The 22,435-nt window shown below is 40.6% G+C and overlaps 2 protein-coding genes across 5 annotated transcripts in view; one reads left to right on the top strand and one right to left on the bottom strand.

The window, feature by feature from the left end:
* Positions 1-4,841: 4,841 nt before the first annotated feature.
* Positions 4,842-7,572, bottom strand: LOC139802348 (nuclear cap-binding protein subunit 2). The gene is made up of 4 exons (XM_071757466.1): positions 7,445-7,572; positions 7,096-7,277; positions 6,231-6,369; positions 4,842-5,597 (listed from the first exon to the last, which is right to left on the bottom strand). Exons 1-4 carry the CDS (start codon positions 7,529-7,531, stop codon positions 5,502-5,504), a joined length of 504 nt encoding a protein of 167 aa, XP_071613567.1. The 5' UTR covers positions 7,532-7,572; the 3' UTR covers positions 4,842-5,501.
* A 167-nt stretch (positions 7,573-7,739) lies between these two features.
* The window catches only part of TEX11 (testis expressed 11), a 28,571-nt gene continuing 13,875 nt past the window's right edge, over positions 7,740-22,435 (top strand). For 3 of the 4 annotated variants that reach the window (XM_071757441.1, XM_071757445.1, XM_071757444.1), the window contains exons 1-16: positions 7,740-7,870; positions 7,970-8,223; positions 8,567-8,651; positions 9,784-9,863; positions 10,305-10,385; positions 10,468-10,587; positions 12,039-12,119; positions 12,440-12,525; positions 13,965-14,022; positions 14,830-14,925; positions 16,476-16,557; positions 18,322-18,400; positions 19,109-19,260; positions 20,118-20,203; positions 21,460-21,597; positions 22,262-22,364. In XM_071757441.1, the coding sequence (XP_071613542.1) occupies positions 7,840-7,870; positions 7,970-8,223; positions 8,567-8,651; positions 9,784-9,863; positions 10,305-10,385; positions 10,468-10,587; positions 12,039-12,119; positions 12,440-12,525; positions 13,965-14,022; positions 14,830-14,925; positions 16,476-16,557; positions 18,322-18,400; positions 19,109-19,260; positions 20,118-20,203; positions 21,460-21,597; positions 22,262-22,364 (1,612 nt within the window). In that variant the 5' untranslated portion in view covers positions 7,740-7,839. The remainder of the gene's footprint in view (positions 7,871-7,969; positions 8,224-8,566; positions 8,652-9,783; positions 9,864-10,304; positions 10,386-10,467; positions 10,588-12,038; positions 12,120-12,439; positions 12,526-13,964; positions 14,023-14,829; positions 14,926-16,475; positions 16,558-18,321; positions 18,401-19,108; positions 19,261-20,117; positions 20,204-21,459; positions 21,598-22,261; positions 22,365-22,435) is intronic. The other variant, XM_071757442.1, reaches the window with a different exon arrangement.

Below are 22,435 nucleotides of genomic sequence, written 5' to 3' on the forward strand. Positions count from 1 at the left end.
TACCGTTTTAAATCAAACCTCTACTTTTCCTTGCTCCCCCCTCTCCATCACAAAAGCAGGATTGTATTTTCTTTGCCTTTGCACCTTACCTGAGCCAGAAGGAGCTCTGCTCAAACCTCTTCCATTCATAGGTTTCCACTCCAAAATTGTAGCAGAGGATTGACAAGTAACAGGTCTGCAATAAAAGACTTCTATAATGTTCTGGTGGAAATCTCTTCAGATCTTTGCCACTCCAGTCTCAGGTTCTTTTCAATGCATTTTACTTTAAAGATATATCCACTCTTATCACATCTGACCTTACCCAAGGGGATACTGACCATGACTAAAATGGAATGATAATTGTGTGGGAAAGTGAAGCATCATTAACCAGTTCAGGACATGCAAACCAGTGGGATTCATGAAACACTTGAGGGAGAAAGGAAACACTGAATGAAAGCACCAGAACTGTGTAAAGTCAACAATAAAAGTTCAGTCTGGAGAGAAAAACCTGGAATATTACAACTTAATTTTTTAAAAAAACACAAAAAACTTTTACATAGTTAAATGAAGAGGATTCTACCTCTGCCATGCTATACTTCTTCCCAGCACAAGTCTTTGGGGTCAAAAGCCAATAGTCCCCATTACAAGTTCTAGGAGAAAACTGCTTTTGAATGATTGGTTATTCAGAGTACTGTTGCTGCCTGCTTTATCAGTAAGCCCCAATAGTATCTGTTCATAACAACTTGTCTCTACTCTGAATTATTTGTAGCTGCCATGTCATCCCCAGAAGTAACTGAAAAATCATTTTATACGTTAAGAGGCCAGCAATATTTACATCCATTTTGTCTCTGCAGCAACTTTCTTTTCCAAATGTAAATAGTTTCCTTTAAATGACTACAGATTTCAAATTCTCAGAATGAGTAATTATATATTGCTTGAAAATTCATTGTATATTTCATCGCAATCCAGAGAAAAAAGCACAAATTCTGCATGCATGAACTGAAAAAAAATTTATTCTCAGATGTGAAACCCTTATTTTTCATAAATTAATTCATAAACATTTTCTTTCTAGAACAGAAAGTTTACTGTATGAAGAGGAAACCTTATATGCATGAAGGGAAATAAGATGAAGCACTGTATGTGGAGGCTTTCATGACTTTAAGAAATTATGGTATTAGAAGAAAATGTAAATTGTTAAAGGGAAATGTGTAAGTTGTTAAATTGCATGGACTGAACTATACTAGAGGACAGAACAATCATGGGGAATTTCAGTTGTAATAACTGATGAAATAGGGTAAGGGAGACACTTGTCTCCTTCTTCTGAGCAGGACAGACTCTTGGTAACCTTCTTGGCAAGGACACTTCTGGCTTGCAGCATGGTGCACGTGGCAGCTTGAGCTTAGAGCACCTATTGACTTCTGAACTTTCTCATTGCTCTTTGGTTTTATTTGGGATTGCTGTAGAATGAAGGGATCCTGACATCTATGAGAGCTGTAACATTTGAGGTAGAGTCTTTTAGGCAGATACCTGTATTTGAATAGAAGTCAGCACCAATGTCTTTGCAAAGATTGTGCTGAAAGAGGAACAGCACATAGATTCCTAGCTCTGGTTTGGGACTTGCTGAAGGAGATGTTCTTCCTCCATACTGAAGTGAGTGGGACAGGGAGAGCTGTGTAGAGCTGAAATCCCAGAATTCTGCAAAAATTGTGACTTCTGCAATCATAAAACAGCTCAGGCACCTGACTGAACAGATTTCTTGCATGTTCAGTCACATACATAGAACTGATACGTCCAACAGGCCACGTCAGGCTTTCAGGAGCAACTGAAACTTTGCCTTATGGTTCCCTGCCTCATACATGAGAAGTTCCTTTGCTCATTTTAGACTTTCATACCTCTCCCCATCTCTCTTAAGTTTTTCTGCTTCCCTGCTGTATTTGCCCAGCAGTAATTCATATTCTGTACTCTGTAATTCATATTTTCCACAAGAGACCTCATTCTGGTGCTGCTTTGCCAAGCTGGACAGATGGCTTCTTGTTTTTCTCACTCAATATCCTGCTCCTTTTCATGGCATCTCATAGGCAACCTACTTCACTGGCTTCTTAATGCCATCATTGCTTAAACCTGCTGAATAGTAAACATAGGGTTCCTTCAAAACCTGTGACAGTTGTACAGGTACAGTAACCAGATAAGCAAAACAAATGGGTAGAAAACGTTTCAACAAACTAAATGTAACATCCCCTTCCCACTCAGTTCTCAAGACTGGGGTAAAATGAGTGATAAAATAATTTAAATTGTATGCCTGGTCTGCAGATGAATGTGCAACAGTTTCTATTATCTTGAATGTGATAATGCATGAAAAATCATGACTGAGCACTACTGGGCAAGGAGAAGCTGCTATTATTTATTTAATGCAAACAGAATTTACAGATATTATTTAACTTGTTCAGTTGAATTACCCACTGTGGCTGAGAGGTTCTTGGGACAGATCAGAAAGGGGTTTTATCTCCTTCTGGTACCTTGCTTAGACTCTTAAGAACATGTTAGAGAGTGTCAGCCATGCCTTTCTTAAAAAAGGAAGAAAGTCTGCCATAAACACAGGAAAGGGAGTTCAGGGTTCCTTCCTCTCTGAAATGCACACTGGGCCTTTGTTTTATGCACTTCCTTTATACATTGCTTTATACACTCCTCTGATTGTGGAACATATTACAGGACATGGAAACACTTCTTGGAACCTGCTGATGTGAAATATAAGGACTTCTCTTTCTTATTCAGAGCATCCATACACTTATAAGGAACTTCTTTCTGACATCAGCCACCAGCTATTGCAAAACAGAAGAGGAGGAAAAGCCAGCACTAAGATGGAAGCCAAATACAGCAAAACTTGCTTCCTCTTGCAGTTCTACCCCTGGGGCAGCAAGTTCCAGATGCTGACAAAGGAATTGAAAAAAACACATTGGCAACATTAATTGTAGTGTAACACTTGGCTGACTTTGACTGCAGTTCAGACTGAAGTTCTAACATGTCTGGTACAGCAGCACTCGGTGGTGGTGTGAGTTCATCCAGGTCACAATAGTCTTCTGTTAACCTCCTGCCTCTGCAGGACTTTTGCACTGGCCATATGGGACTACTAAAGGGTGAGTGTAGCAGACAGTGCTTTAAGCTTTGGAAACTTTGGCAAAGCAGTTAACAACTTTAAGTAAGAAGAATGTAGGTAACAGACATAACAAGACATTGGTGAAGAGTAAAGTAGAACATACTTGGCTTTTCAGGAAAATTACATTAACCAATTAGAGGAGGCTCTGCTTTGCATGAACAAATAGTCTTAGCCTATTAGCTTGCAATTAGAGTGCATGATCAGCTTGTAATAACCAATTATGAAATTACACAAAATATGCCTGTACTCATGGACAAGACAATGACAAGTATAAAAATAGAGATGTCTCACAGAATAAACACTGATGCTCATAAGACCCCAGGGTGTCAGTCATTCTGTGTCACAGCGGGTGAGCATCTTGCTGATCACTCCTTGGTTCTCCAGCTGATGAACCATGGATGAAGCCAGGGAGGCTCAGCCTGTGTAACATTGCTGCTGGTGCACCAGCCTGGTAGTTCTTCAACTTGCAGCAGTCCCACAATGATGGGATCTTCCAAGGGCCCAGGCAAGGCAGATAGCTGTGTTCACAGTGGCTACACCAAAAGCCCATTGGTACCAGTTTGGGTCCTTCAAGTATGCTCTCCTGAGTTAGTTGTATGCTAAGGATACAAATGGCCTCTGGGCTGGTCACAATGGGGTGCTTTTGCCACTAACACTTTGCTCTAAGATCATCTCCAATGAGTTATTGGCAATACAGTTATTGGCATCCTACTGTCATTCCAGAGATACAACTGGTTCTGTGCCTGTGCACCCTGATGGCACCAGAGTACACTGTGCACCAGTGCCCACCAAAGCCTTATACTTTTTGTGGCACTGCTTGCCTTATTGTGTATGGCAACTAAGGTGACAGACTCCTTGGTGGCCCATTCTGAACAGCTGTCTTCCCCCTCAGTTTGTGTACATGGGCTTTCAGCTTAATGGGGTTTCACCATCCCACTTGTTCATGTCCTACCCCTGGTCACACAGAAGATACAGAGTGCACCATGTGGCATGTGCCTGGGGCTCCCTTTCCCTCTGACAAGGGGCAGGAGGGGACTGACTTCTTGGGATGCCCCTGACAGCCAAGGTGCAGACCCATAGGGATGAGGATGGACAGAGTTATGGGAGGTGGTCACAGTGGGTCTGTTCCCTCCCATTTCCTGCCCATCCTCTCCAAAGGTCATGCAGACCCCAGCCCCTCCTCTCTTTTTCTCTCGCTCCTGGCTGCGCTGCTGGGAAGAGCCCTGGACCCCCCCACTTGAGTTGTCCCTGCTGCAAGGGGCCCTCAAGGCACCCATCCCTGCTGTCAAGATCGGGTTGTGTATATATATTTGTATATGTTTGTATTTTTGTTACTTTATCCCTTATGTTATTGCCTTTCCCCTGTGCTTGTAAATCTGACTCCAATTGCTTTCGATTTCCAACTTCAAGTCTCCAGTCTTTATTCACCCTTTTATCTTCCCTTTGGGGGTGGGTACTAGAGAATAATTCTGTTATTGGTTTTTGGTCTGCCCAAACTGCTAAGCTGTGACAGATCAGCTGTCCTGAATATGTCCTTAAGATCTTTCCCACCCCCAGCCTACTAAGTGAGGAAGGAACGTTGGAGAGACAGCCTTGGCGCTGCGGGAGTACTGATCAGAAGCAGCCAAACACTGGTGTGTTACCAGCACCTTTCCAGCTACCAATATAAAGCATTCTGAGGGCTGCTAAGGGGAAAATGAACTTCATCTCAGCCAGACCAAATACTACTGTTTATTAAAAAAATTAAAATAAACTCTTAACAAAATCACACTGAACAGTGAGAATCTGGAAAAGCCACACAGCACTAGGGGCATCATAAAAAGAAATGCTCTGCAGGCTCTGGCCAAGCCAGACAGGCACCTCCAGGCTGATGTTAAGACCTTGTTCCACTTCAGTCATCCAAACAGTGATACTGCTTCGAAGCAGATAAGCTTGCAAATTAAAAACCTGAATCTCTTGTGCATCCCCACAAGGGACCCAGGCACTTGGAGGTCTCCCATGGTGGTAAAATTTTAAGAAGATCCATTTGAGAGCAATCACGGCTGCAGTCACAGCTGAAGGAAGCCACCTGCTTAGCTGCAACATAAAGAATGTCATAGCACGAGGTGTGTGTTACAAGCTGAGCCTCTTCTTACCCAGAATCCTGCAGAGCCATCCATTTTTTTTTTTTCCTTGTTGCCCTGTATCAGCACAGAATATCTTCTCTATCCCAGAAGGAAAGGGGAATGAATACATGGTATATCCACAGCCTAAGGAGGGTCACCTTTTATGGAACTTGGATCTCACTCCCTGCCCCAATCCAAAATGGAAAAACAGGGCTAGCTCTGGAAGGACAGATCCCTCTGCGAGCTAGGACCCATGAGGACAATTAATAGATTGCAGGCTGATTTGCCTTCTGCATCTGAATGATCTTGCCAAAGCCACCTCTTCCCACATCGTAGTCTGTCCGGTACTCATCTCGCACCTGGGACACAGCAGTAACACAGAAATTAGCACGCTGCACTGCCTGTCTCCTGCTAGACTTCAAAATCATCATCTCATCCTTGCTCAGATGGTGGGTAGTTAGCTTCAGGTTACCAGAGCTTTTTACTTACTTGAAATCTCTCTGAAAAATCACCAACATTTGGTAATGGTAGTGAAAATGACAGATGAGGATATATCTGATGGCTGAGATCTTTTTAGACAAGAAGCAAAGAAGGCCCCAAAATATTTTAATTCAGCTTTGCAGTCCAGCTTTCTGAATTATCGGGCTTGGCCAGATACATTTTCTCTACTCCGCCTTGGAAATGTGCAAAGGAACCTCACCTCTACACTGGGGCAAACTGCTGCATTATGAGACTGGCCTAGGAGCTATGCTGTCCCCCTCCATTAAAATTCTACATAATTTAAGAGTACTGGTTTGGATTAGGGAACATTCTACTTCCACTACAGGAAATTTGGAGCCCTGGAGAGAAATGACTGTAAGTTCTATTTCTAGCTTTTAGCACCAGGTAGTGGCTAAAGCTCATCATTAGGCCTTTACAGTCTACACATTGTTCTGCATGAGATGAAACTAGCAAACCAGGAGAGCAATTAAATTCAAGGTATTGCTTTTTACCTGTCCTCCAGTTTTTCCTCTTCCATACTGTCTCCCCTCCTTAAACCCTGCATCCCAGTCGGTTCGAATGATGCGGTCGTCGAGCCGCGTGCCGTTAATGAACCGCATTGCGTGCTCAGCATCTGCTCTTGTGTAGTACCTGAAGCACACTATAAGGAGAACTAAATATGCTCTTTTGTTGTGTACAGGGAAAAGAAAATAGAAAACCCTGCCTTTCAGCCTTTCCTACTCTTTGTGCTCTTCTCTGTGGGATTAAACACAATGCTGATATAAATCCGTGCCAAAACCAGCTCCCACACAGAAAGGATTCTGAGTTTTGCTGTTAGTACCTGCACAGACAAGAGGATCACTTATTTCACAAGTAGATAAAAACAAACATGTTAAAGCAAGATACCTGTAATATGCCTTTTTATACTACATTAATTCACCAGTGAGCTTTGCAAAAGCAGTTCCTGGTACAACTTGTAAAAGCATGTACCCCGTGCTTGGGAATACTGCCATGGCTTATCCTCCTGTTTCATTCAAGTCTAAAGGTGAAAAAGTGAACATCTTCGGGCCATGCAAGAGCTCAGACTGATGATCTTAATAGTTCTCTTAGCCCTAGACTCATTAAAGACACTAACAAAATAATCGACCTTTCTGCCACCTCCAGAAAGTACATCAGTGGCAGCATTTTTCATCTACACTGTACAGCCTGCCCCTCAATTTAGGTGGTGGTGGGGAAGTAACAAGGACGGAGGGGAAGCTCTTGGCTATCAGTCCTTCTCACAGCTATTTCACAGCAGTGTACCTAAACTTGCTGTGCAGAGAGGAGCTGCAGGTGGCAACCACACAGGGGCTGACAACAGAAAACCAGAAAGGATACTCGACAAAGCAGAAGCCACAGGGAGTTTTCTTGATCTTATCCAGCCCCATGACAATCCTCTTCACATCTCCGCACTTGGAGAAGAGCTCCTGGATCTGCTCCTCCGTGGTGTAGAAGGACAGGTTGCCAACATACAGCGTAGAGGAAATTTTCAGGGACTTTTCCTGCAGCTGCCTGCTACCCTGGGGGCAGAGGGGAGCACACAGCCGGATGAGCGCTCCCGCCGCCCACCTCCCACCTCCCCGGCCCCTCGCACGGCCTTGCCCCGGCAGCAGTCCCACCCCCCCCACCCCGGGCTTGGGCTCCACCGCCCCGACCCCTGGGCCTGAGCCCCGGCTGCCGAGCGCACCCGGAAGTGCTGGTCCCGGTACTGGCTGATCTCGCAGTAGGAGTCGCTGTTGAGCCCGCTCAGCGTTGTATGGAGCAGCCCCGACATCTCGCCCGCGCCCGAACGGGCCCTGATCTTTGGATCCTTCCAGAACCACCGCGGCGCCCACCGGATGGAAAATAAGGAAACCGAACCGCCGCGCCGTCCGATTGGCTCCGGCCCCTGTCTGTCGCTCAGGCCGGAAAGGCGGGGCGATGGTGCCGTGATGCCAATCGGCGGCCGCAAGCGTCAGGAGTTCCCGGTTCGGCCCGGCCCGGCCCGGCCCGGCGTGCTCCTCTGCAGCGCGCGCGCGGGGTGCCTGGCGCGCATGCGCCGCTCGCCCTCCCGTCTCCTCAGGGTCTGTGGGGGCTCTGGAGATGGCGGGGACGCGGCTGGAGGCGGTGGAAGGTACCGCCTGCCCCTGGGCGGGGATTCCCTGATGAGCACCTGGGAGCCACTGCCCGTTGTTGGCGGTATCTGACGTTCCCGTCTCGTCCTGTCTCGCAGGGCTGGTGCGGGAGCTGCTGAGGGAGGAGGCTCCGTCCCGCATCGCCGCCCTCACCGAGGAGCTGTTCCAGGCGGCTGGGAGTATCGCTGAGGAGGGTAGAAGCGCGGTTCTGGGAGAGCCTCAGCCCCTGGGCCCGTTACCGCTGTCCAGCCCGACCCAAGCGATGGGGGTTTCACGTCCTCCATGCCACACAGCAGCTCCGGCCCATGGTGGTGCCTGCAGCTCTTCCAGCCCTTGGGTGCCATCTGTTGAGGTGAAAGACCAATGCTTAAAACTGTAGCGCTGGTTGAACGCAAACAAAGCAGTTTATTTTTTCACCTTTTAGCCCAATAGCACGAAAGTTCAAAGTAAAGTGGAAAATACTGATGCTAAAGGTAAAAGGGCTCGTAATTCCCATTGTAATGGGAAAAGTTACTGGTATCTTAGTGATGTTAAGGTTTTTACTTCAATTTTCTAGTAGTATATAGTTTCAAGCAAAAATGTCTGCTGGTGGACTGGTCACTATTGTGTTACACATGAAAGACCCTTTTTCAGCAATCATTTTCAGTGTGACCCAAATCCAGGACAGTGAAATCTAACGGACTTCTCCTATTCAGGCTGAAGAGGTTGCGATAAGCCTGTGGAACTGGGCTGTGACCAAGCACATGGGTTCTGTTCTCAATGACGAGCAAAGAGCTAAATGTATGTATGTGTTCCCTACCTTCCTAAATGTGAGGAAAACTCTGCTAATGGGCATATATGCAGAGTTGTAGATTTGTTTGGATCTTTTCAAATAGTATGTAATCAGACGAAAATAGGCATCTGGGCTTGTATAAACAGTTCAAGAGGAAGCACCCTGTTATACCTGATCTTGTGACACAGGATCATTGCAGGCATTCTTACCACTACCCCTTTCCATGCCAAAGTAAAGAGGTGATGTGACCAAAGGAAGCTGTAATCTGCCTTCTAAAGCTACAGTTTCAATCTAAAAATGTATGGAAATAAAGTAGATGTTAATTTTAGGCACTTTGTCACATAATTTATATAAAGCATGTTTCTTTAATTTGTCTTGTCACTGTTTACATACTCTAAATCCTCTTTATGCTTCTCTGCTTTAGCCAGGTACAAAGCTGGTGGGTTTGATTAGAGCCAGGAGCAGGGCTGGGGGACAGCAGAAATGAGCTGCTCCCTCAACCCATTCTTTATGTGATTCTCCAGGATATCTGGCCTACATTTTTGTCATGAGGGATTTTGTTCAAAATTATGCATAACGTGTATCATATAAGTTATATCAGGTAAAGGGAAGAGGGCAAGTTAACACAAAATAAGGAGTAATTTTAGAGCATAATGTTATCAGATCTTGTATGACAGCTAAAGGGATGGGGAAAGGCTATTTTAAACAATGTAAGTGTTGTCTTTTCCATCCCTGATGTATAAGAAAGGCCTGAGGTTTTTTTTTGTTTTTTTTTTTTACTTTGAAAATATAAAGATTATTAATGTAATTTCCTTATTTTGCTGAAGGCTGTTTTGAGGCTCTCAAGACATGTTACTGTAAGCACTTGCAATGCAATGAAGTCTTTGAATACCTTGTATTTAATTTTAATTCTCTCTGAAGTATTTAATATGTATTCTAATGAGAATATTTTTTTTCTTATTGCCTAAAGAAAAGGTTTATGTAACTTGGCTAAAATTCAGACTGTTTTTACTCCTGAAGCTTTACATTTTTTCTCTCTTCTAATTTAAAATTGCTAGCAGTCTTTCAGATATGGTAGGATCTTACTTTCTTAACAAATAAAAGACAGAACTCCCATATCCCCACGTTGTTCTCTTGCAGTAAGGTTTGTGGCTTGCAGACTGGTTTGCCTTTGTGAAGGCAGTGATCCTCCAGAGGAAACTATTCGAAGGCAGATTTTGGTAAGTCTGGTGGTGGATGAGCACTGAAATACAGTTGATCAGCCAGGGAAACCTTCAAAGTGTATTATGGTGTATTATGGAAAGGGAGTGAAATACATCTGTAGTTCTGGGAAGTACACATGCTGAATAGGGACTTCTGTTATCACAGATATACCTTGCTGAGCTAGTGCAGTTAGGATTTTTTGTATAGTGTGATAAGAATCACCCCTTTGTTGTAAAATATTATATTAACAGCATATTAATTTATTTCATTATCTTATAATGTCTAATAGGGCACCATAGGGCTTGCACTTCATCGTAGTGTTAAGGACTTTATTCATACATAAGAGACACCTCTCAGAAAGCCCCTCGTGTTAGATACATGCATTAATGAGATGAGATCTAAAATTGCATTGTTTAAATATACTTACTTTCAAGGAAGGCACTTATTTTATTTTTCAGATGTCTATGAAAACTGGGAAAGGATGGATAGATATTGGGAAGGCTGATCTTGCTGATGGATTTTTAGAGATTGCCATGAATGTAAGATCTTTTCAAGTTTTAATATCTCACAAACATGTCTATCTTTAAGTTCCATGGGTGACACCTACACTTTGTTTTCCAGAGCATAGAAAAACTGTATGCAAAGTTACTTAATGGGAGCGATGGTGAAGCAGATATTTACGTGCACAAAGCTGATGTGGAAAAGAACCTCTTCAAAGTAATATCTTACCAGGCTGAATCAGTATGTGTTCTTCCCAGTTTTCCCTATAAGTCACGAGGGGTAAAGAGGGAAACTCTGACCCAGTTCTTAGCTACATGAATGCTTGGCATTGAAGAATTGCTGAGGGATCTGTTTCCTTAACTTAAGGATAGCAGATTTCATGTTTGCATTCAGTGTTGCAATGATATAATGATTTTTAATTGGCCTAACTTACCACAGTTATTTCTGCTGTGGTGTTTCTAACTAGTTCAGATTTGTTGCTCTATGATCTGGCTAGCGTGGGTGCTTATGAAACAAGTGACTGCTTTTCTGAATCAAACCTGTGTCAGTTCCAGAGCTGTGCTGCACTTGACTGAAGAAGTGGGATGGGGCTGGTGTCAAGCCTGTGTCCCCCAAACTGCATTTGTGCAACACGTGCACAGCAGGAGTCCAATCACTTTGGAATGCTCATCATACTTTGCTCATATTTGCAGCCAGGCTGATGGAAAGTATGTGAAGATAGTACTCATCATGGCTGCAGACAGCCAAAGTTCATAGCTAACAAGTAGATATTACAAGCCACACGTGCAAAATCTTTTTTAACTTAGAGCTGTTGTGACTCTGCAAACACGTGGACATCATCAAGGCTTTAATATTATTTGCCAACAGACACAGATCTTTCTCTGCATGTTTACCCTCCCTTCCGTGGCCTCACACAAGCTACTTTCCACATATTAGGGTTTTCAACAATAGGAGATCAGTATAAAATGACAAGGTCTGGAAATAGTGAGTTCCACTGACATTTGATACCTTCTTTAGAGTCCCAACATCTACTACTACGTAGAACTGTACTCATGTACTGTGAGTTAAGAATCACAGTGATAATTACGTAAAGAAAAAATCCAGTGCAATGTGAGATGTTTGAAAAAGTGCTAAAGGTGTTCCAGGGAATCGACAGCACAAATGACAGTAATTCAAAGTATGTAATGTAGAAATGTTAAGGTTTATGTGCCATTGTTGTGCCTGCCTAAAGTACTTTCTGAGTACTTTATCAGTGGTGGATGGAGTATTAGAGACACATGAGTGCAAATATGCATTTGTTGCCCCACTGACAGTATCTAGAAGAGGAGTATCTAGAATTCTCAAGAGCTTCCCTAAACATGCCAAAGCATGAGCCAAAATTTTAAATTTGATTATGGAGACAAAAGAGGACCTTAAGTTATTGGAGATTTGCTGAACTGTTGTATTCTTGCAAGATCTGAATGAGCTTGTCCCACTCATGCAGCCTTTTCACAGTACCTGAAGATGCATTGGTTTTCTGTATGGATATAGTAATATACAGAATTACTGTAGGTACAGGTATCTAGTCCCAAACCTAGCCTTACTGAATTTGAAAAAAAAACAAGTCCTATTTAAGAGAACCAGTCCTTTAGCAAATTTTAAAGGCAAGTTGCTCACTAACAGTTTGTTGCCATGTTCTGCTGCTTTCTTAGGCAGTTGCTCAGAGGGATTTTGAGAAAGCGGTGACGTGTGTTCAGCGCTGCAAAGATATGCTGATAAAATTGCCAAAAGAAGTAAGTGAAAATCTTGTATCCTCTTAAATCCTTCCTGTTTGTTAAAGAATAACATATGCTGTATGACATTTTGAAAAGTAGTCCCTCAAGTGTTTCAAGAATCCCACTGGTTTGCATGTCCTGAACTGGTTAATGATGCTTCACTTTCCCACACAATTATAATTCCACTATAGTCATGGTCAGTATCCCCTTGGGTAGGGTCAGATGTGATAAGAGTGGATATATCTTTAAAGTAAAATGCATTGAAAAGAACCTGAGACTGGAGTGGCAAAGATCTGAAGAGATTTCCACCAGAACATTATAGAAGTCTTTTATTGCAGACCTGTTACTTGTCAATCCTCTGCTACAATTTTGGAGTGGAAACCTATGAATGGAAGAGGTTTGAGCAGAGCTCCTTCTGGCTCAGGTAAGGTGCAAAGGCAAAGAAAATACAATCCTGCTTTTGTGATGGAGAGGGGGGAGCAAGGAAAAGTAGAGGTTTGATTTAAAACGGTAGAATACAAGATTTTAGCTGAATCAAATTAGCTGAGCAGGTACTTAGTGACTGTCTTACTCTGAATCCTAACATTTTTATGTTTGCTTTCTGCACGTACGTTCATGTTATCAGCATGAAAGTCTTCCCATGGTTCTCATTATTGCTGTTCTTAACATTTCCTTCAAAGAGAGTATTTTTATAAAGAGGTTGTTCCCAGTTCTTTTTCCATTCATAAATGGTAATGAAGGGATTTGAGAACTTCAGAAAAGTGTATACAACTGATGTTTTAACTGATTTTATTTTTAACATTATTTGAATTTCTTGTAACAGAGGTGCTTCATTGAGGGCAAATCCTTGGTTGATGAAAGATACAAATACCAAGGTGAAAAAACAATAGTTACAGGTGGTTTGGGTAGGATCCAGATATTCTGTGGTATATTTAGGAATCAAAAATTTAGGCTATTGTAAAGAGTATCCTTACAGCCTTAGCTCATACAATTTTTTTTTTAATTTCTTTTTATTATTTTTCTTTTAAATAGTCAGAAGAAAGTGAATGGCAACATGCCAAACTGAAAATTTTTATTGTGACAAATGTTGTCCAAGAGGATCTGTAGAAATGCTTAGGATTAATTACAGCTGGTGTTTTGAAGACTATTTATTCTTGTGGAACAGTATATGCTAAGTCCTGATGACAAAATTTGAGGAGGAAATAAATCTCTGCAAAGTGGTTTATCTAGAGAAAGAGATGCAGCACAATCTAGTAGTGGTTTAAAATTTCCCTGTAATGAGATTGTGTTACTTAGGAAACAAATGCCTGGTTATTGTTTTTCTTTCTAGCAGTTCTTCATTCACAGCATTTGAAATCAATTCTGGTTTTGTGGAATTGCCACTACATTTTCTTCTGGGTGGTCCTTTGTGCTGTCTTTGAACTTGTAGAAACAGAATTGGAGAATCATAGCTCCCAGGTTCTGTTTCCACCTTTGCTACTGCCTTGCTGTGATCTTGAGACCAGGTCATGAATAACTTGAGTATATGACATGTTATGTGAGAATGAGAGCACTTGCTTTTTCAAAACCTCTGTGATTAAAGCTGATAAATCCCATTGAAATGTTTGAATAGAAGATACTACAGAAGGTGGTGCAGCAGGTTGAAGAAAGTGAGTGAGTACAATTTTTAATGCGAGGATATAGAAAGTTCTAGTAAGAGTGTCTGTTTTCTAGTGAGAGTGAATACTGAGATTAATTTGTTCAGCTTATGTTTTCTAAGTGTTTAGGAAGTGGGAATGTGTAGGATTATTGCACATATCAGAAAACTGGCTGAATTTATCTTTGTCATCCCATTTAATTCTTATGTTCCCTTACCATTCATAGCCAGAGTTATGACATTGGAAAGATGAATATGAAATACTCTGTTGGCAAAGAAATGCAGGTAAGAATTAGCAAAATTACTGTTTACAAATAGGGGCATTTTTTTAATCTGACTCCTCTGTATCACTGCTTCTGCTGTGCCAAACCTGACTAACAATTCTTTGGCCTCCTCTTTAGTACTGTCTGGATTTTCTTGAAGTTGCAAGTTCAGTTGCTATGAGCAGTCTTTGATCAGTCTTAAATCACGTCCGAATCTGTTAGTTCACAGAAGTTAAATTTTAGAAAGTAAGGCTGAAGTATACCCTGAAAGGCCATCTTTTCTTCCCTTTCCCCTTTTCTTTCAAGGCATCATCAGTTACATCTGTGTAATTTCTGATAGATGTTTGTCTCATTCATAAGTGTGTTACTCCTTTTTTACCCACAGTGGATATAGAGATGATTTTATTGTTACCCTCTTCAGATGAATCATTTATCTGTTTTAAGGCCATTACCATGCATGTCTTTGTGTTTGTTTTGGTTTTTTTAATTTATTTTTTCTCTCAGTAAAGTTTGTTCCTCCTGGTTCTTCAGTTTCTTCTTTCATTCTGTTTTTTCCAGATCTCTGATTTTCCTTCCTACCTTTCTGTTCTCAGAAGTCTGTTTTATTCACGTCCTGTGTGAATTACAGTGCTGAAGACTGAATATGCTTCAGAACTGAGCAATCACTTTACATGTCTCATACCTGACAGGCATTCTTTTAAATTAAAGAACTTTATTTTTCATGACCTTATTTTTTAGGTCTTTTGTATTCATATATGTGTTCATATGTGGCTATTTATTTTTCTGCTGTTCAGATGGAATTTACATTGAAATTTGATTTTCTTTCCAGGCTAAAGTACTGCGATTGTTAGCTACAGCCTATTTGGAGTGGGATTGCAATCTGTATCTAGAAAAGGCATTGAAAGCTATAAGCTTGGCAAATCAGGTAATATATTACTTTATTTATGGTGTGCAAAAGTCAAAACTCCAGCATTTATTAACATATTGATATAGACCAAATTGATCACTGGTGTGTTAGTGTGTTATCCCTGACGTCAGACATTTGGTTTGGTTTTCATACTTGGAAGTCTGTTTTGGTATTCCTAGATTTTTTTACAGAGAAATACTTCTTTGCATGTAGAGCTGTCTTGCTGCCTCGTAGCTATTAAGAGTGAGGTCCTTTGGTAATGATATGACTGAAATTTCTCTGGTACATATTGAGGAAAACAGTACAAAGAGAATAAACTACAATATGGTCCACCTGATAAAAGAAAAGCATCTGTTTTTTTATGCACCAGACCTTTTGAATTACTTAGGGTTATAATGGGCATTGTCTGTACATTCTGAGTCCCCATCTCATTATCTGTACAAATATTTGGCCAAGTGCCAGAGTTCAGTTCTGAAAGCTGTGCAGTCATGATGCATCTGTCTTATTTCAAAAAATTAATTTAGCTTTACTAACATGACTGTGTCTCCTGAAATTTGAAAAATGAGCTGTATAAACAAAGAGCTACCCTGAATAAAGTTCATATATCTCTAAGCAGTCACTACAGTGAGGTCTATTACTCTTTGGCAGATTCCAGTTCCTACATAAAAACTGGAGTCACTTTTGTGTGTCTATCTTTTCAGGTTAGTTAGAGTAATTTAAATTTGAAAAAAATATATTTATTTTTCATTGACCACTTCTAAATTTCCATTTTCTGTTTCATACTAAACAAGTTTTAGGTATAAAAATCCTGCTTTCAGTGAAAACTCAAATTCTGTTTTCTACACGTTAAAAATTTTGGACAGATGATGATGCATCTGTTCCTGAGATCAGGATAAAAGGCAGTGTCTCTTAATGATGCAGCAAACTGCTACTACAGTAGCTAAGCCTTTTGCAGTTTCTGTTGTATTTACTTTTGAAAAACCTTTTTGGGTGGAAAGTGTTTTTTTCATAATTTTTGATAATGCATATTTTGATATTTTACAAGAGGATGGAAAACCAGAAGAAAATTTTTGTTCTAGAGTCTGAAATGTGCAGTGCAAGATGTAGTACACAGGCTTCATTATTTCCATTTGCTTCCATTGTTGTTCTTTTCTAAATTTCATATTATTACAAGCTACTTTGCATTCTGCTTGTATTAATTCTAAAGTAATCCAACAAATTCACACATAGAAAAGCAGGAAATGTTTCTACCATTCAGTAGTGTTCAGCTTCTATTTAAAAGTATTGGAAATGGGCCACAGCAAAATGAGAGTCATTTATCTCTTGCTTTCATTGTCTTCATGGTCTTTTGGCAGTATAAGAATAAATAATAAAGATGCACACTGAATTTAAGAAGAAAATACTACCAGTTGCTTACCTATTGCCTCAGTTGTTAAAATGGAACTGTAGAATATAGTGAGTGAATGTGATTTCCTGGTATTTGTCTGTGTTACCTCTCTGCTAGACTCTCACAGGATCTGTATTCTAGAAATAGCTCTCCAAGGACTGTATTGTTTTTTATTTTGCAGGAGAATTTGCATCCAGCGGGGCTTCTCTTGAAAGTTAAAATTCTTCTGAAAAGTGGAGCATCAGATGAAGATATCAGTTCAGGTATCACAGTCTGCAGAGGTTTCACAGTAAGGTCATACTGCCTTACTAAGAAGTTGGCCTGAGCTGTAGGTAAAAAAAAAAAAATGCCCTTTCTGGTGTGTTTTAGAGGAATCTTCGTTTGCTAAATGTCATTTCTGGTTTTGAACTGTGAGCAGTCAGTGTTCACAAAGGAGTTATGCAGGTGCTAACACATGTTTGAATTAAGCATAACTTTATTTTTGTTGAGAATTGAAATAGCTTTGCTGGAAATAGGGAAGGGGAAGACTGAATGAAGCCTGTTAGAATGAAGGCAGTGAAAATGTATGCATGTAAAGGTATGGTTTATTTTAGACATGTGCCTAATGTTACTCAAAAATGGTAAAGGTTGATTGTGTCTTTTGCAGTCAGCACAGGAGAAAGGCTCAGGAAACATTGCAGTTCTCTGTGTGTGTTGTTGCAGATTTTGGCCAAGAGGTATCAAGTGCTGATCAGTGTGCTGTCACAAACCTGTGTTACCAGAGTTTATTGAGAGTACCTTGGGCATATTAGCTCTCTTCTCCTTATTCCTCAAACTTGTCTTTTGAAGAAAAATCATTTTTCTGTTGGCATGAGAGGAGAAGAAAGTTGTCTGGGGAACTTTAATATAGAAAAGGTTGTGTACTAAAAGAATTTTATTTTCAGAAATAATGAAATCTTAAGCAAAAGAGGCTTTGCACTTTCCATGGGTGGAAAGCATCAAATGCATAATGAATGCTCCAAGAAATAAATGTAGTATGAGATAAGAATTTTCCTGCAGAGACCTGAATGGTTTAAATGCTGCCAGACCAGTGGGAATGGAAGCTCCCACTCCAGGTTGCTCCTGGGGAATTTCAGGGAATTTCAAGTGGACAGTTATTCAGGACTTACCATGGCAGTAGTTGGCTTCTGTCCTGCAGGTTGAATTGTGAAGCCATAGTGTTGCCTATCAAAATGCACATTATTTGTGTTTAGTAGTACTAAGACTCCAGTCAATTTTTCAAGCTTATTAATTAGTGGATACCTGTCTTTTCTTGTGTGTCTGGCAAAAGTGTGTAGTGTCCATGCACTGCAACTTCTTTTGGGTGAAGGTTCCTCCTGAGTTTTAGGCATTTGACTAAAATGTTGTATTGTGTACTTGTACCCAGGTGCCTTAGAAGTGCTTCCTTTAAAAACTGTTACAGTCATGTCCCTATTTGTTGCTTCTTTGATCTCATCCAAGCTACTAATGTATAAATTTTTTTCTTAACCATCCAGCACAGTCTGGCAATTTTTAAACTTCATCTGAGTGGTCTAAAACTGATACCTCCTTACCAGCAGTGGTCATTTCAGCAGCTGATGCTAAAAGGCATTGGGTTTGAGTAGTTCCCATTGCAATGTGACATTACCACGCAGCATGAGCTCTGACCTGTCTTAAGTGGTTCCTGCTGGATAAGGATGAGACATTTTGGTGGAAGACAGCTTGAGGGAAAAGTTTGTGCTACTAATGCCTACAGTGTTGCTGTTTAAAGAGACAGAGGGCTAGAATTCAGGGGCCGGCAGTATGTCAGCTTTCTGTAGCACTTCATTTATTGTACAGTGAAAAGAAAGTCAAAGCACAATAGATATATTTTTTTCTTCCTTTTGTTTTATAACTATTATATCGGGGTGGGGTTTTGTTTGTTTTTTGTTTTTTTTTTTTTCAAAGAAGCTCTAAGAGGTAAATGGTAAATTGACCAGTTAAGTGTCTAAGTTGATTAAATAATCTCAACTGCTTTGTGTTCTGTCTAGCCACTGCAGAATTCATGCACCATGACTTCTCTTTAGACTTTTGTCTGAATATTGCCAAACTGCTGCTGGAGCACGGAAGGTATGACAGCATCACCGAGTGGGGTGAACACAATATTTGGGCTCTATAGGTGTTCTTTTATAAGCAAAGAGCATCTGTTACACTGTGATGCCTTATTTTAAAGAAAAACTCGCAGAGGTAAAAAGTTTTTAGGGTGAGCCTCTCTTTTCTACAGCAAGGTGATAGAGATTATGACAGAAGCAGAACAGGTGTGAGGTAGTGTTGATTGCCAACTTGCAATGCTGTAGCTTTACTTTGGAGTGATTAAGATTCTCCCTATGTAGTTTTACTATATATCTGGAGTAATACCTATATGAATCTGGAATTACCTGACTGAAATCTTTCTTTCATACCAAACCTCAGAATGAAAGAGTGTTGAGTCCTGGAATCAGTCTTGTGAAAACCAGCATAAGGATGATCAAGGCATGAAATTTCACACTGTTGAGCATTCTGTGATGTTCACAGTGCTTCTATCTTGCAGTAAATTCTTACTCTTTCATTGTGAGGAGTAAACTCATCAATACTGTGTAACAAGTGTGTGCTAATAGGAAATTATTGCTGAATAGATGAATTGCAGTAAATTCATATGCTGACTCACTCTGTCAGTGTGACTGTGTGCCATTAGTATTAGTGAGAAGCATGCTGTATAGCTTGAATATGGAATTTTCTTGAATGGAAACTTAACAGCTCTTCTTGTGCAGCATCCTAAAAATGCATCTGTTTGAACAGGGAATCAGTTGGTTTTGATTTTCTGAAATCTATTCCTGAACGATACGAATCTTCACCTGACCTTGGAAAAATTGCTCTACTCCACTTAGAGTTCCTGTTGCAGAATAAGAGGGAGCTGCTTGCAAAGCAGAAGGTTGAAGACATTATTATAGGTCTGTATCTATTTTTGCTGCTGTTTACTGAAAACTGGATTTAGTAGACTAAAGCCTTGTATTACGATTCTTACTTTTTTGCTTATTCTTATAGAATCATAGAATGTTTTCTGTTTTAAGGCACCTTAAAGATCATCTAGTTCTTAGGCATAAAATCACTGTCTGTTGAACTTGACCACATCACCAATGGTAGCAAATGCCCATCCCTGGGCCACTAACTGTTATTTCTATATTTTTATCCTTGCTTCTGTTTGTGACAGTTCTCCCTTATGTGTCTTTTACATGACAATTCTCAGTTTCCATAATGAATGACAGTCGTGTTAAGTTCAGGGTTAAATTCACTTGCTAGAGCAGCTCTTCCTTTTTAGTGTGGATTGAGTGGGACGTATGAGATTAGAAACATCAGAAGTTCTGTAGAAATGTTAATACTTTTTCCATCCAGCCCAGTGTGGGTTTGTTTGTCAGTATTAAAATAGGGTGCACAATCGTGTTTGAGCAGCTGAATAACAGTTTCTTTTTCAGGTCTGTTGCACCTGTAGCACTCTACTATTTTTTTAAACTGTGAGATGTGCTGGAAATTAAACCATGTATTACATATCATAAAGCTGGGTGCAATATCCCCTTTATGCTGTCTGGGTGTGAAAATATTTATTCTCTTACCCACTGGTTTTGGGGTATTTTGTTTATTTGTTTGTTTGTTTCAGAAGCAGAATATAAAACCTTGGGTCCTGTCTGAAAATATTGCTGTGTCAGTGGCTTTTGTTGTTGGCTATGGGACAGTCTTTCTTAGATCTTCAGTGCTTCTCAGTGTGCTTCTTAAAGTTCCTGTAAAGTGACAATTTTCAATATATTTTCAGGTCATTATACTGGGAAACAGCTGTTGCCTGAAGCCTTAAACCAGCTGCACATCATCTTATGGGACAGAGCTGCCAAACATTATGAGGTTTGGGACCAAGTTTTAGTGTTGTTATTTGTATCAGTGAAAATGAACCTCTTTGGTTTGTTCATTTTTGGATAGAGTGCAAGCTGTTCCTAATATCCCTGTTCCAATTGGCATTAGTTTTATTTTCATGCAGGTGGGTGCTTCTTTTCCTTTACAACTTCAAGTTTCAGGTGGCTCATCTAAAGGTTTGTACATGGAAACAGTTATGGCCAGAACTGATCAGCCAAGGAACCTGTGCAGCCCATCATTCTGATCCTGCCCTGGGAAGGGCTCAAAAACCTGAAAATGTTCTTTACATTGATCTGTTTTTTTACAATTTTACAGTTCCTACCCTCTGACAATTACTGCTTTAAGGAGCATGAAGTGGTATCATTTGCACATTGGGAAGTCACCCAGAGGGACCTTGACAGGCTCAACAAGTGGGTTTGTGCAAACTGCATGGAGGCCAAGTGCAAGGTTCTGCACCTGGGTCGAGGCAATCCCACGCACAAATACTGGGGAGCAGACAGGATTGAGGGCAGCCCTAAGGACTTGGGGGTGGGGGTGGTGAACCAGAAGCTTAACATGAGCCTTTAATGTGTGCCTGCAGCCCAGAAAGCCAACATTGTCCTGGGCTGTATCAGAAGTATTGTGGCCAAGGGAGGGGATTCTCTCCCTCTACTCTGCTCTCGTGAGACCCCACCTGGAGAACTGTGTCCGGTTCTGGAGTCTCTTATCATAAGATGGACATGGAGCTCCTTGAGCATTTCCAAGGGATGGCCACTATATAATGATCAGAGGGCTGGAACTTTCCCTTCAAATTGGAATTACAGTTGGGAGTAACATCTTCAGCATGATATCATCAAGGTTCACAGTCTAAATAGAATAAGCACTTGTCCTTTTCTTGTGGTTTCAGTTGCTTTGTATCGTGGAGAGATTTTTCTTGAAAAAAGATTTCTGTTTTGTATTTAGTCATTAAAATGTCCTTTTTGAGTCAGATGAAATGACCCATTTAGTCCAGTGTCCTGTGATTGATAATGGCTGTAAGACTGAGTAAGAATATGTAAAGCATCAGTTCTCCTAATGAGTATCACCTGTGTCATGGGACCAGTGATGGTTCTTCTGGGGGAAAGGTTACACTAGAATATACTTGATTATCTAAATCTTTCATTTCCTATAACCTTTTCTTTAAAAAAAAAAAAACATTGGGAAAATGTAGGCAGTTTAATCACCTAAATAAGGGTGTGTTTGCTTTGTTTTGTTTTAAAATTTCCTAGGCAAAAAACTATTCTGAAGCTCTTCACTGGTACAATTATTCAGTCAGCTTCTACATACCCGGGCAGGTAGATCAGAACTTGGCTAAGCTGCAGAGGAACATAGCCTCTTGCTATCTTCATCTAAAACAAGTTGACAAGGTAGGTATATAATATTTATTTATTTGTATTGTTTTTATTTTTGTAGCTATATCTTTGGGACTTTGCCTACGTAGTATTATCCAGCAGAGAGATGTTCATCATCTTAGCAGCCATGGGGACCTCTGCTATCATCTATCAATTCTGATGGGGGAATCTGTTCACAAGTTGTGTGAACATGCTTCAGGATACCATTTTTCTTCTCAGATTAGAGGTCCTTCTCTCTTCAAGACAGATGTGTCCTGGCTGGAAAAATATTTGATGATCACTAGAACTTCCCACAACAGTGTTACCCCTCATCTCTGCAGAGAAGTGCACGTGTTTTACCTATTGAGGTGTTTTGGACTGGGGGTGTTAAACTTCACAGAGTGGCAGAAGGAAGTTTAATTTTTCAGCATTGTCAGAGCTTCTCTTGCTTCTCGATTCTGTAGTTCTGACTTTGAGGAATTGTCTTTTCCCTCAGCCTGGTAGCCTTTGGTGCCATCTTCTGGTCACTTTTCTTTTCAGAGAAGATGTTGCCAAACCAAACTTCTTGATTAATTACATAAATAACAACAATATAACCACTAACATTTTGTACCTCTTTTAATCTCTCTTCAGTTGCACATTATATGACTGATTTCAAGTTGTCCTTGTACTGATTTCCTTTCATCTCCTCTATGAATAGGCTAAGGAGGCAGTTAAAGAAGCAGAGAGGTGTGATCCAGACAGCATCTTTACTAAATTCAGTGTCTATAAGATTGCAGTAATGGAGAAAGATACAGATAAAGGTAGAAGCTGAAAGATAAAGGGTCTTCTACAAGGAGCAGAATTGCTGAATATATTAGAAAACACTAAGCAG

The sequence above is a fragment of the Heliangelus exortis genome, chromosome 14 (genome assembly GCF_036169615.1).
Source record: "Heliangelus exortis chromosome 14, bHelExo1.hap1, whole genome shotgun sequence".
NCBI lineage: Eukaryota > Metazoa > Chordata > Aves > Apodiformes > Trochilidae > Heliangelus > Heliangelus exortis.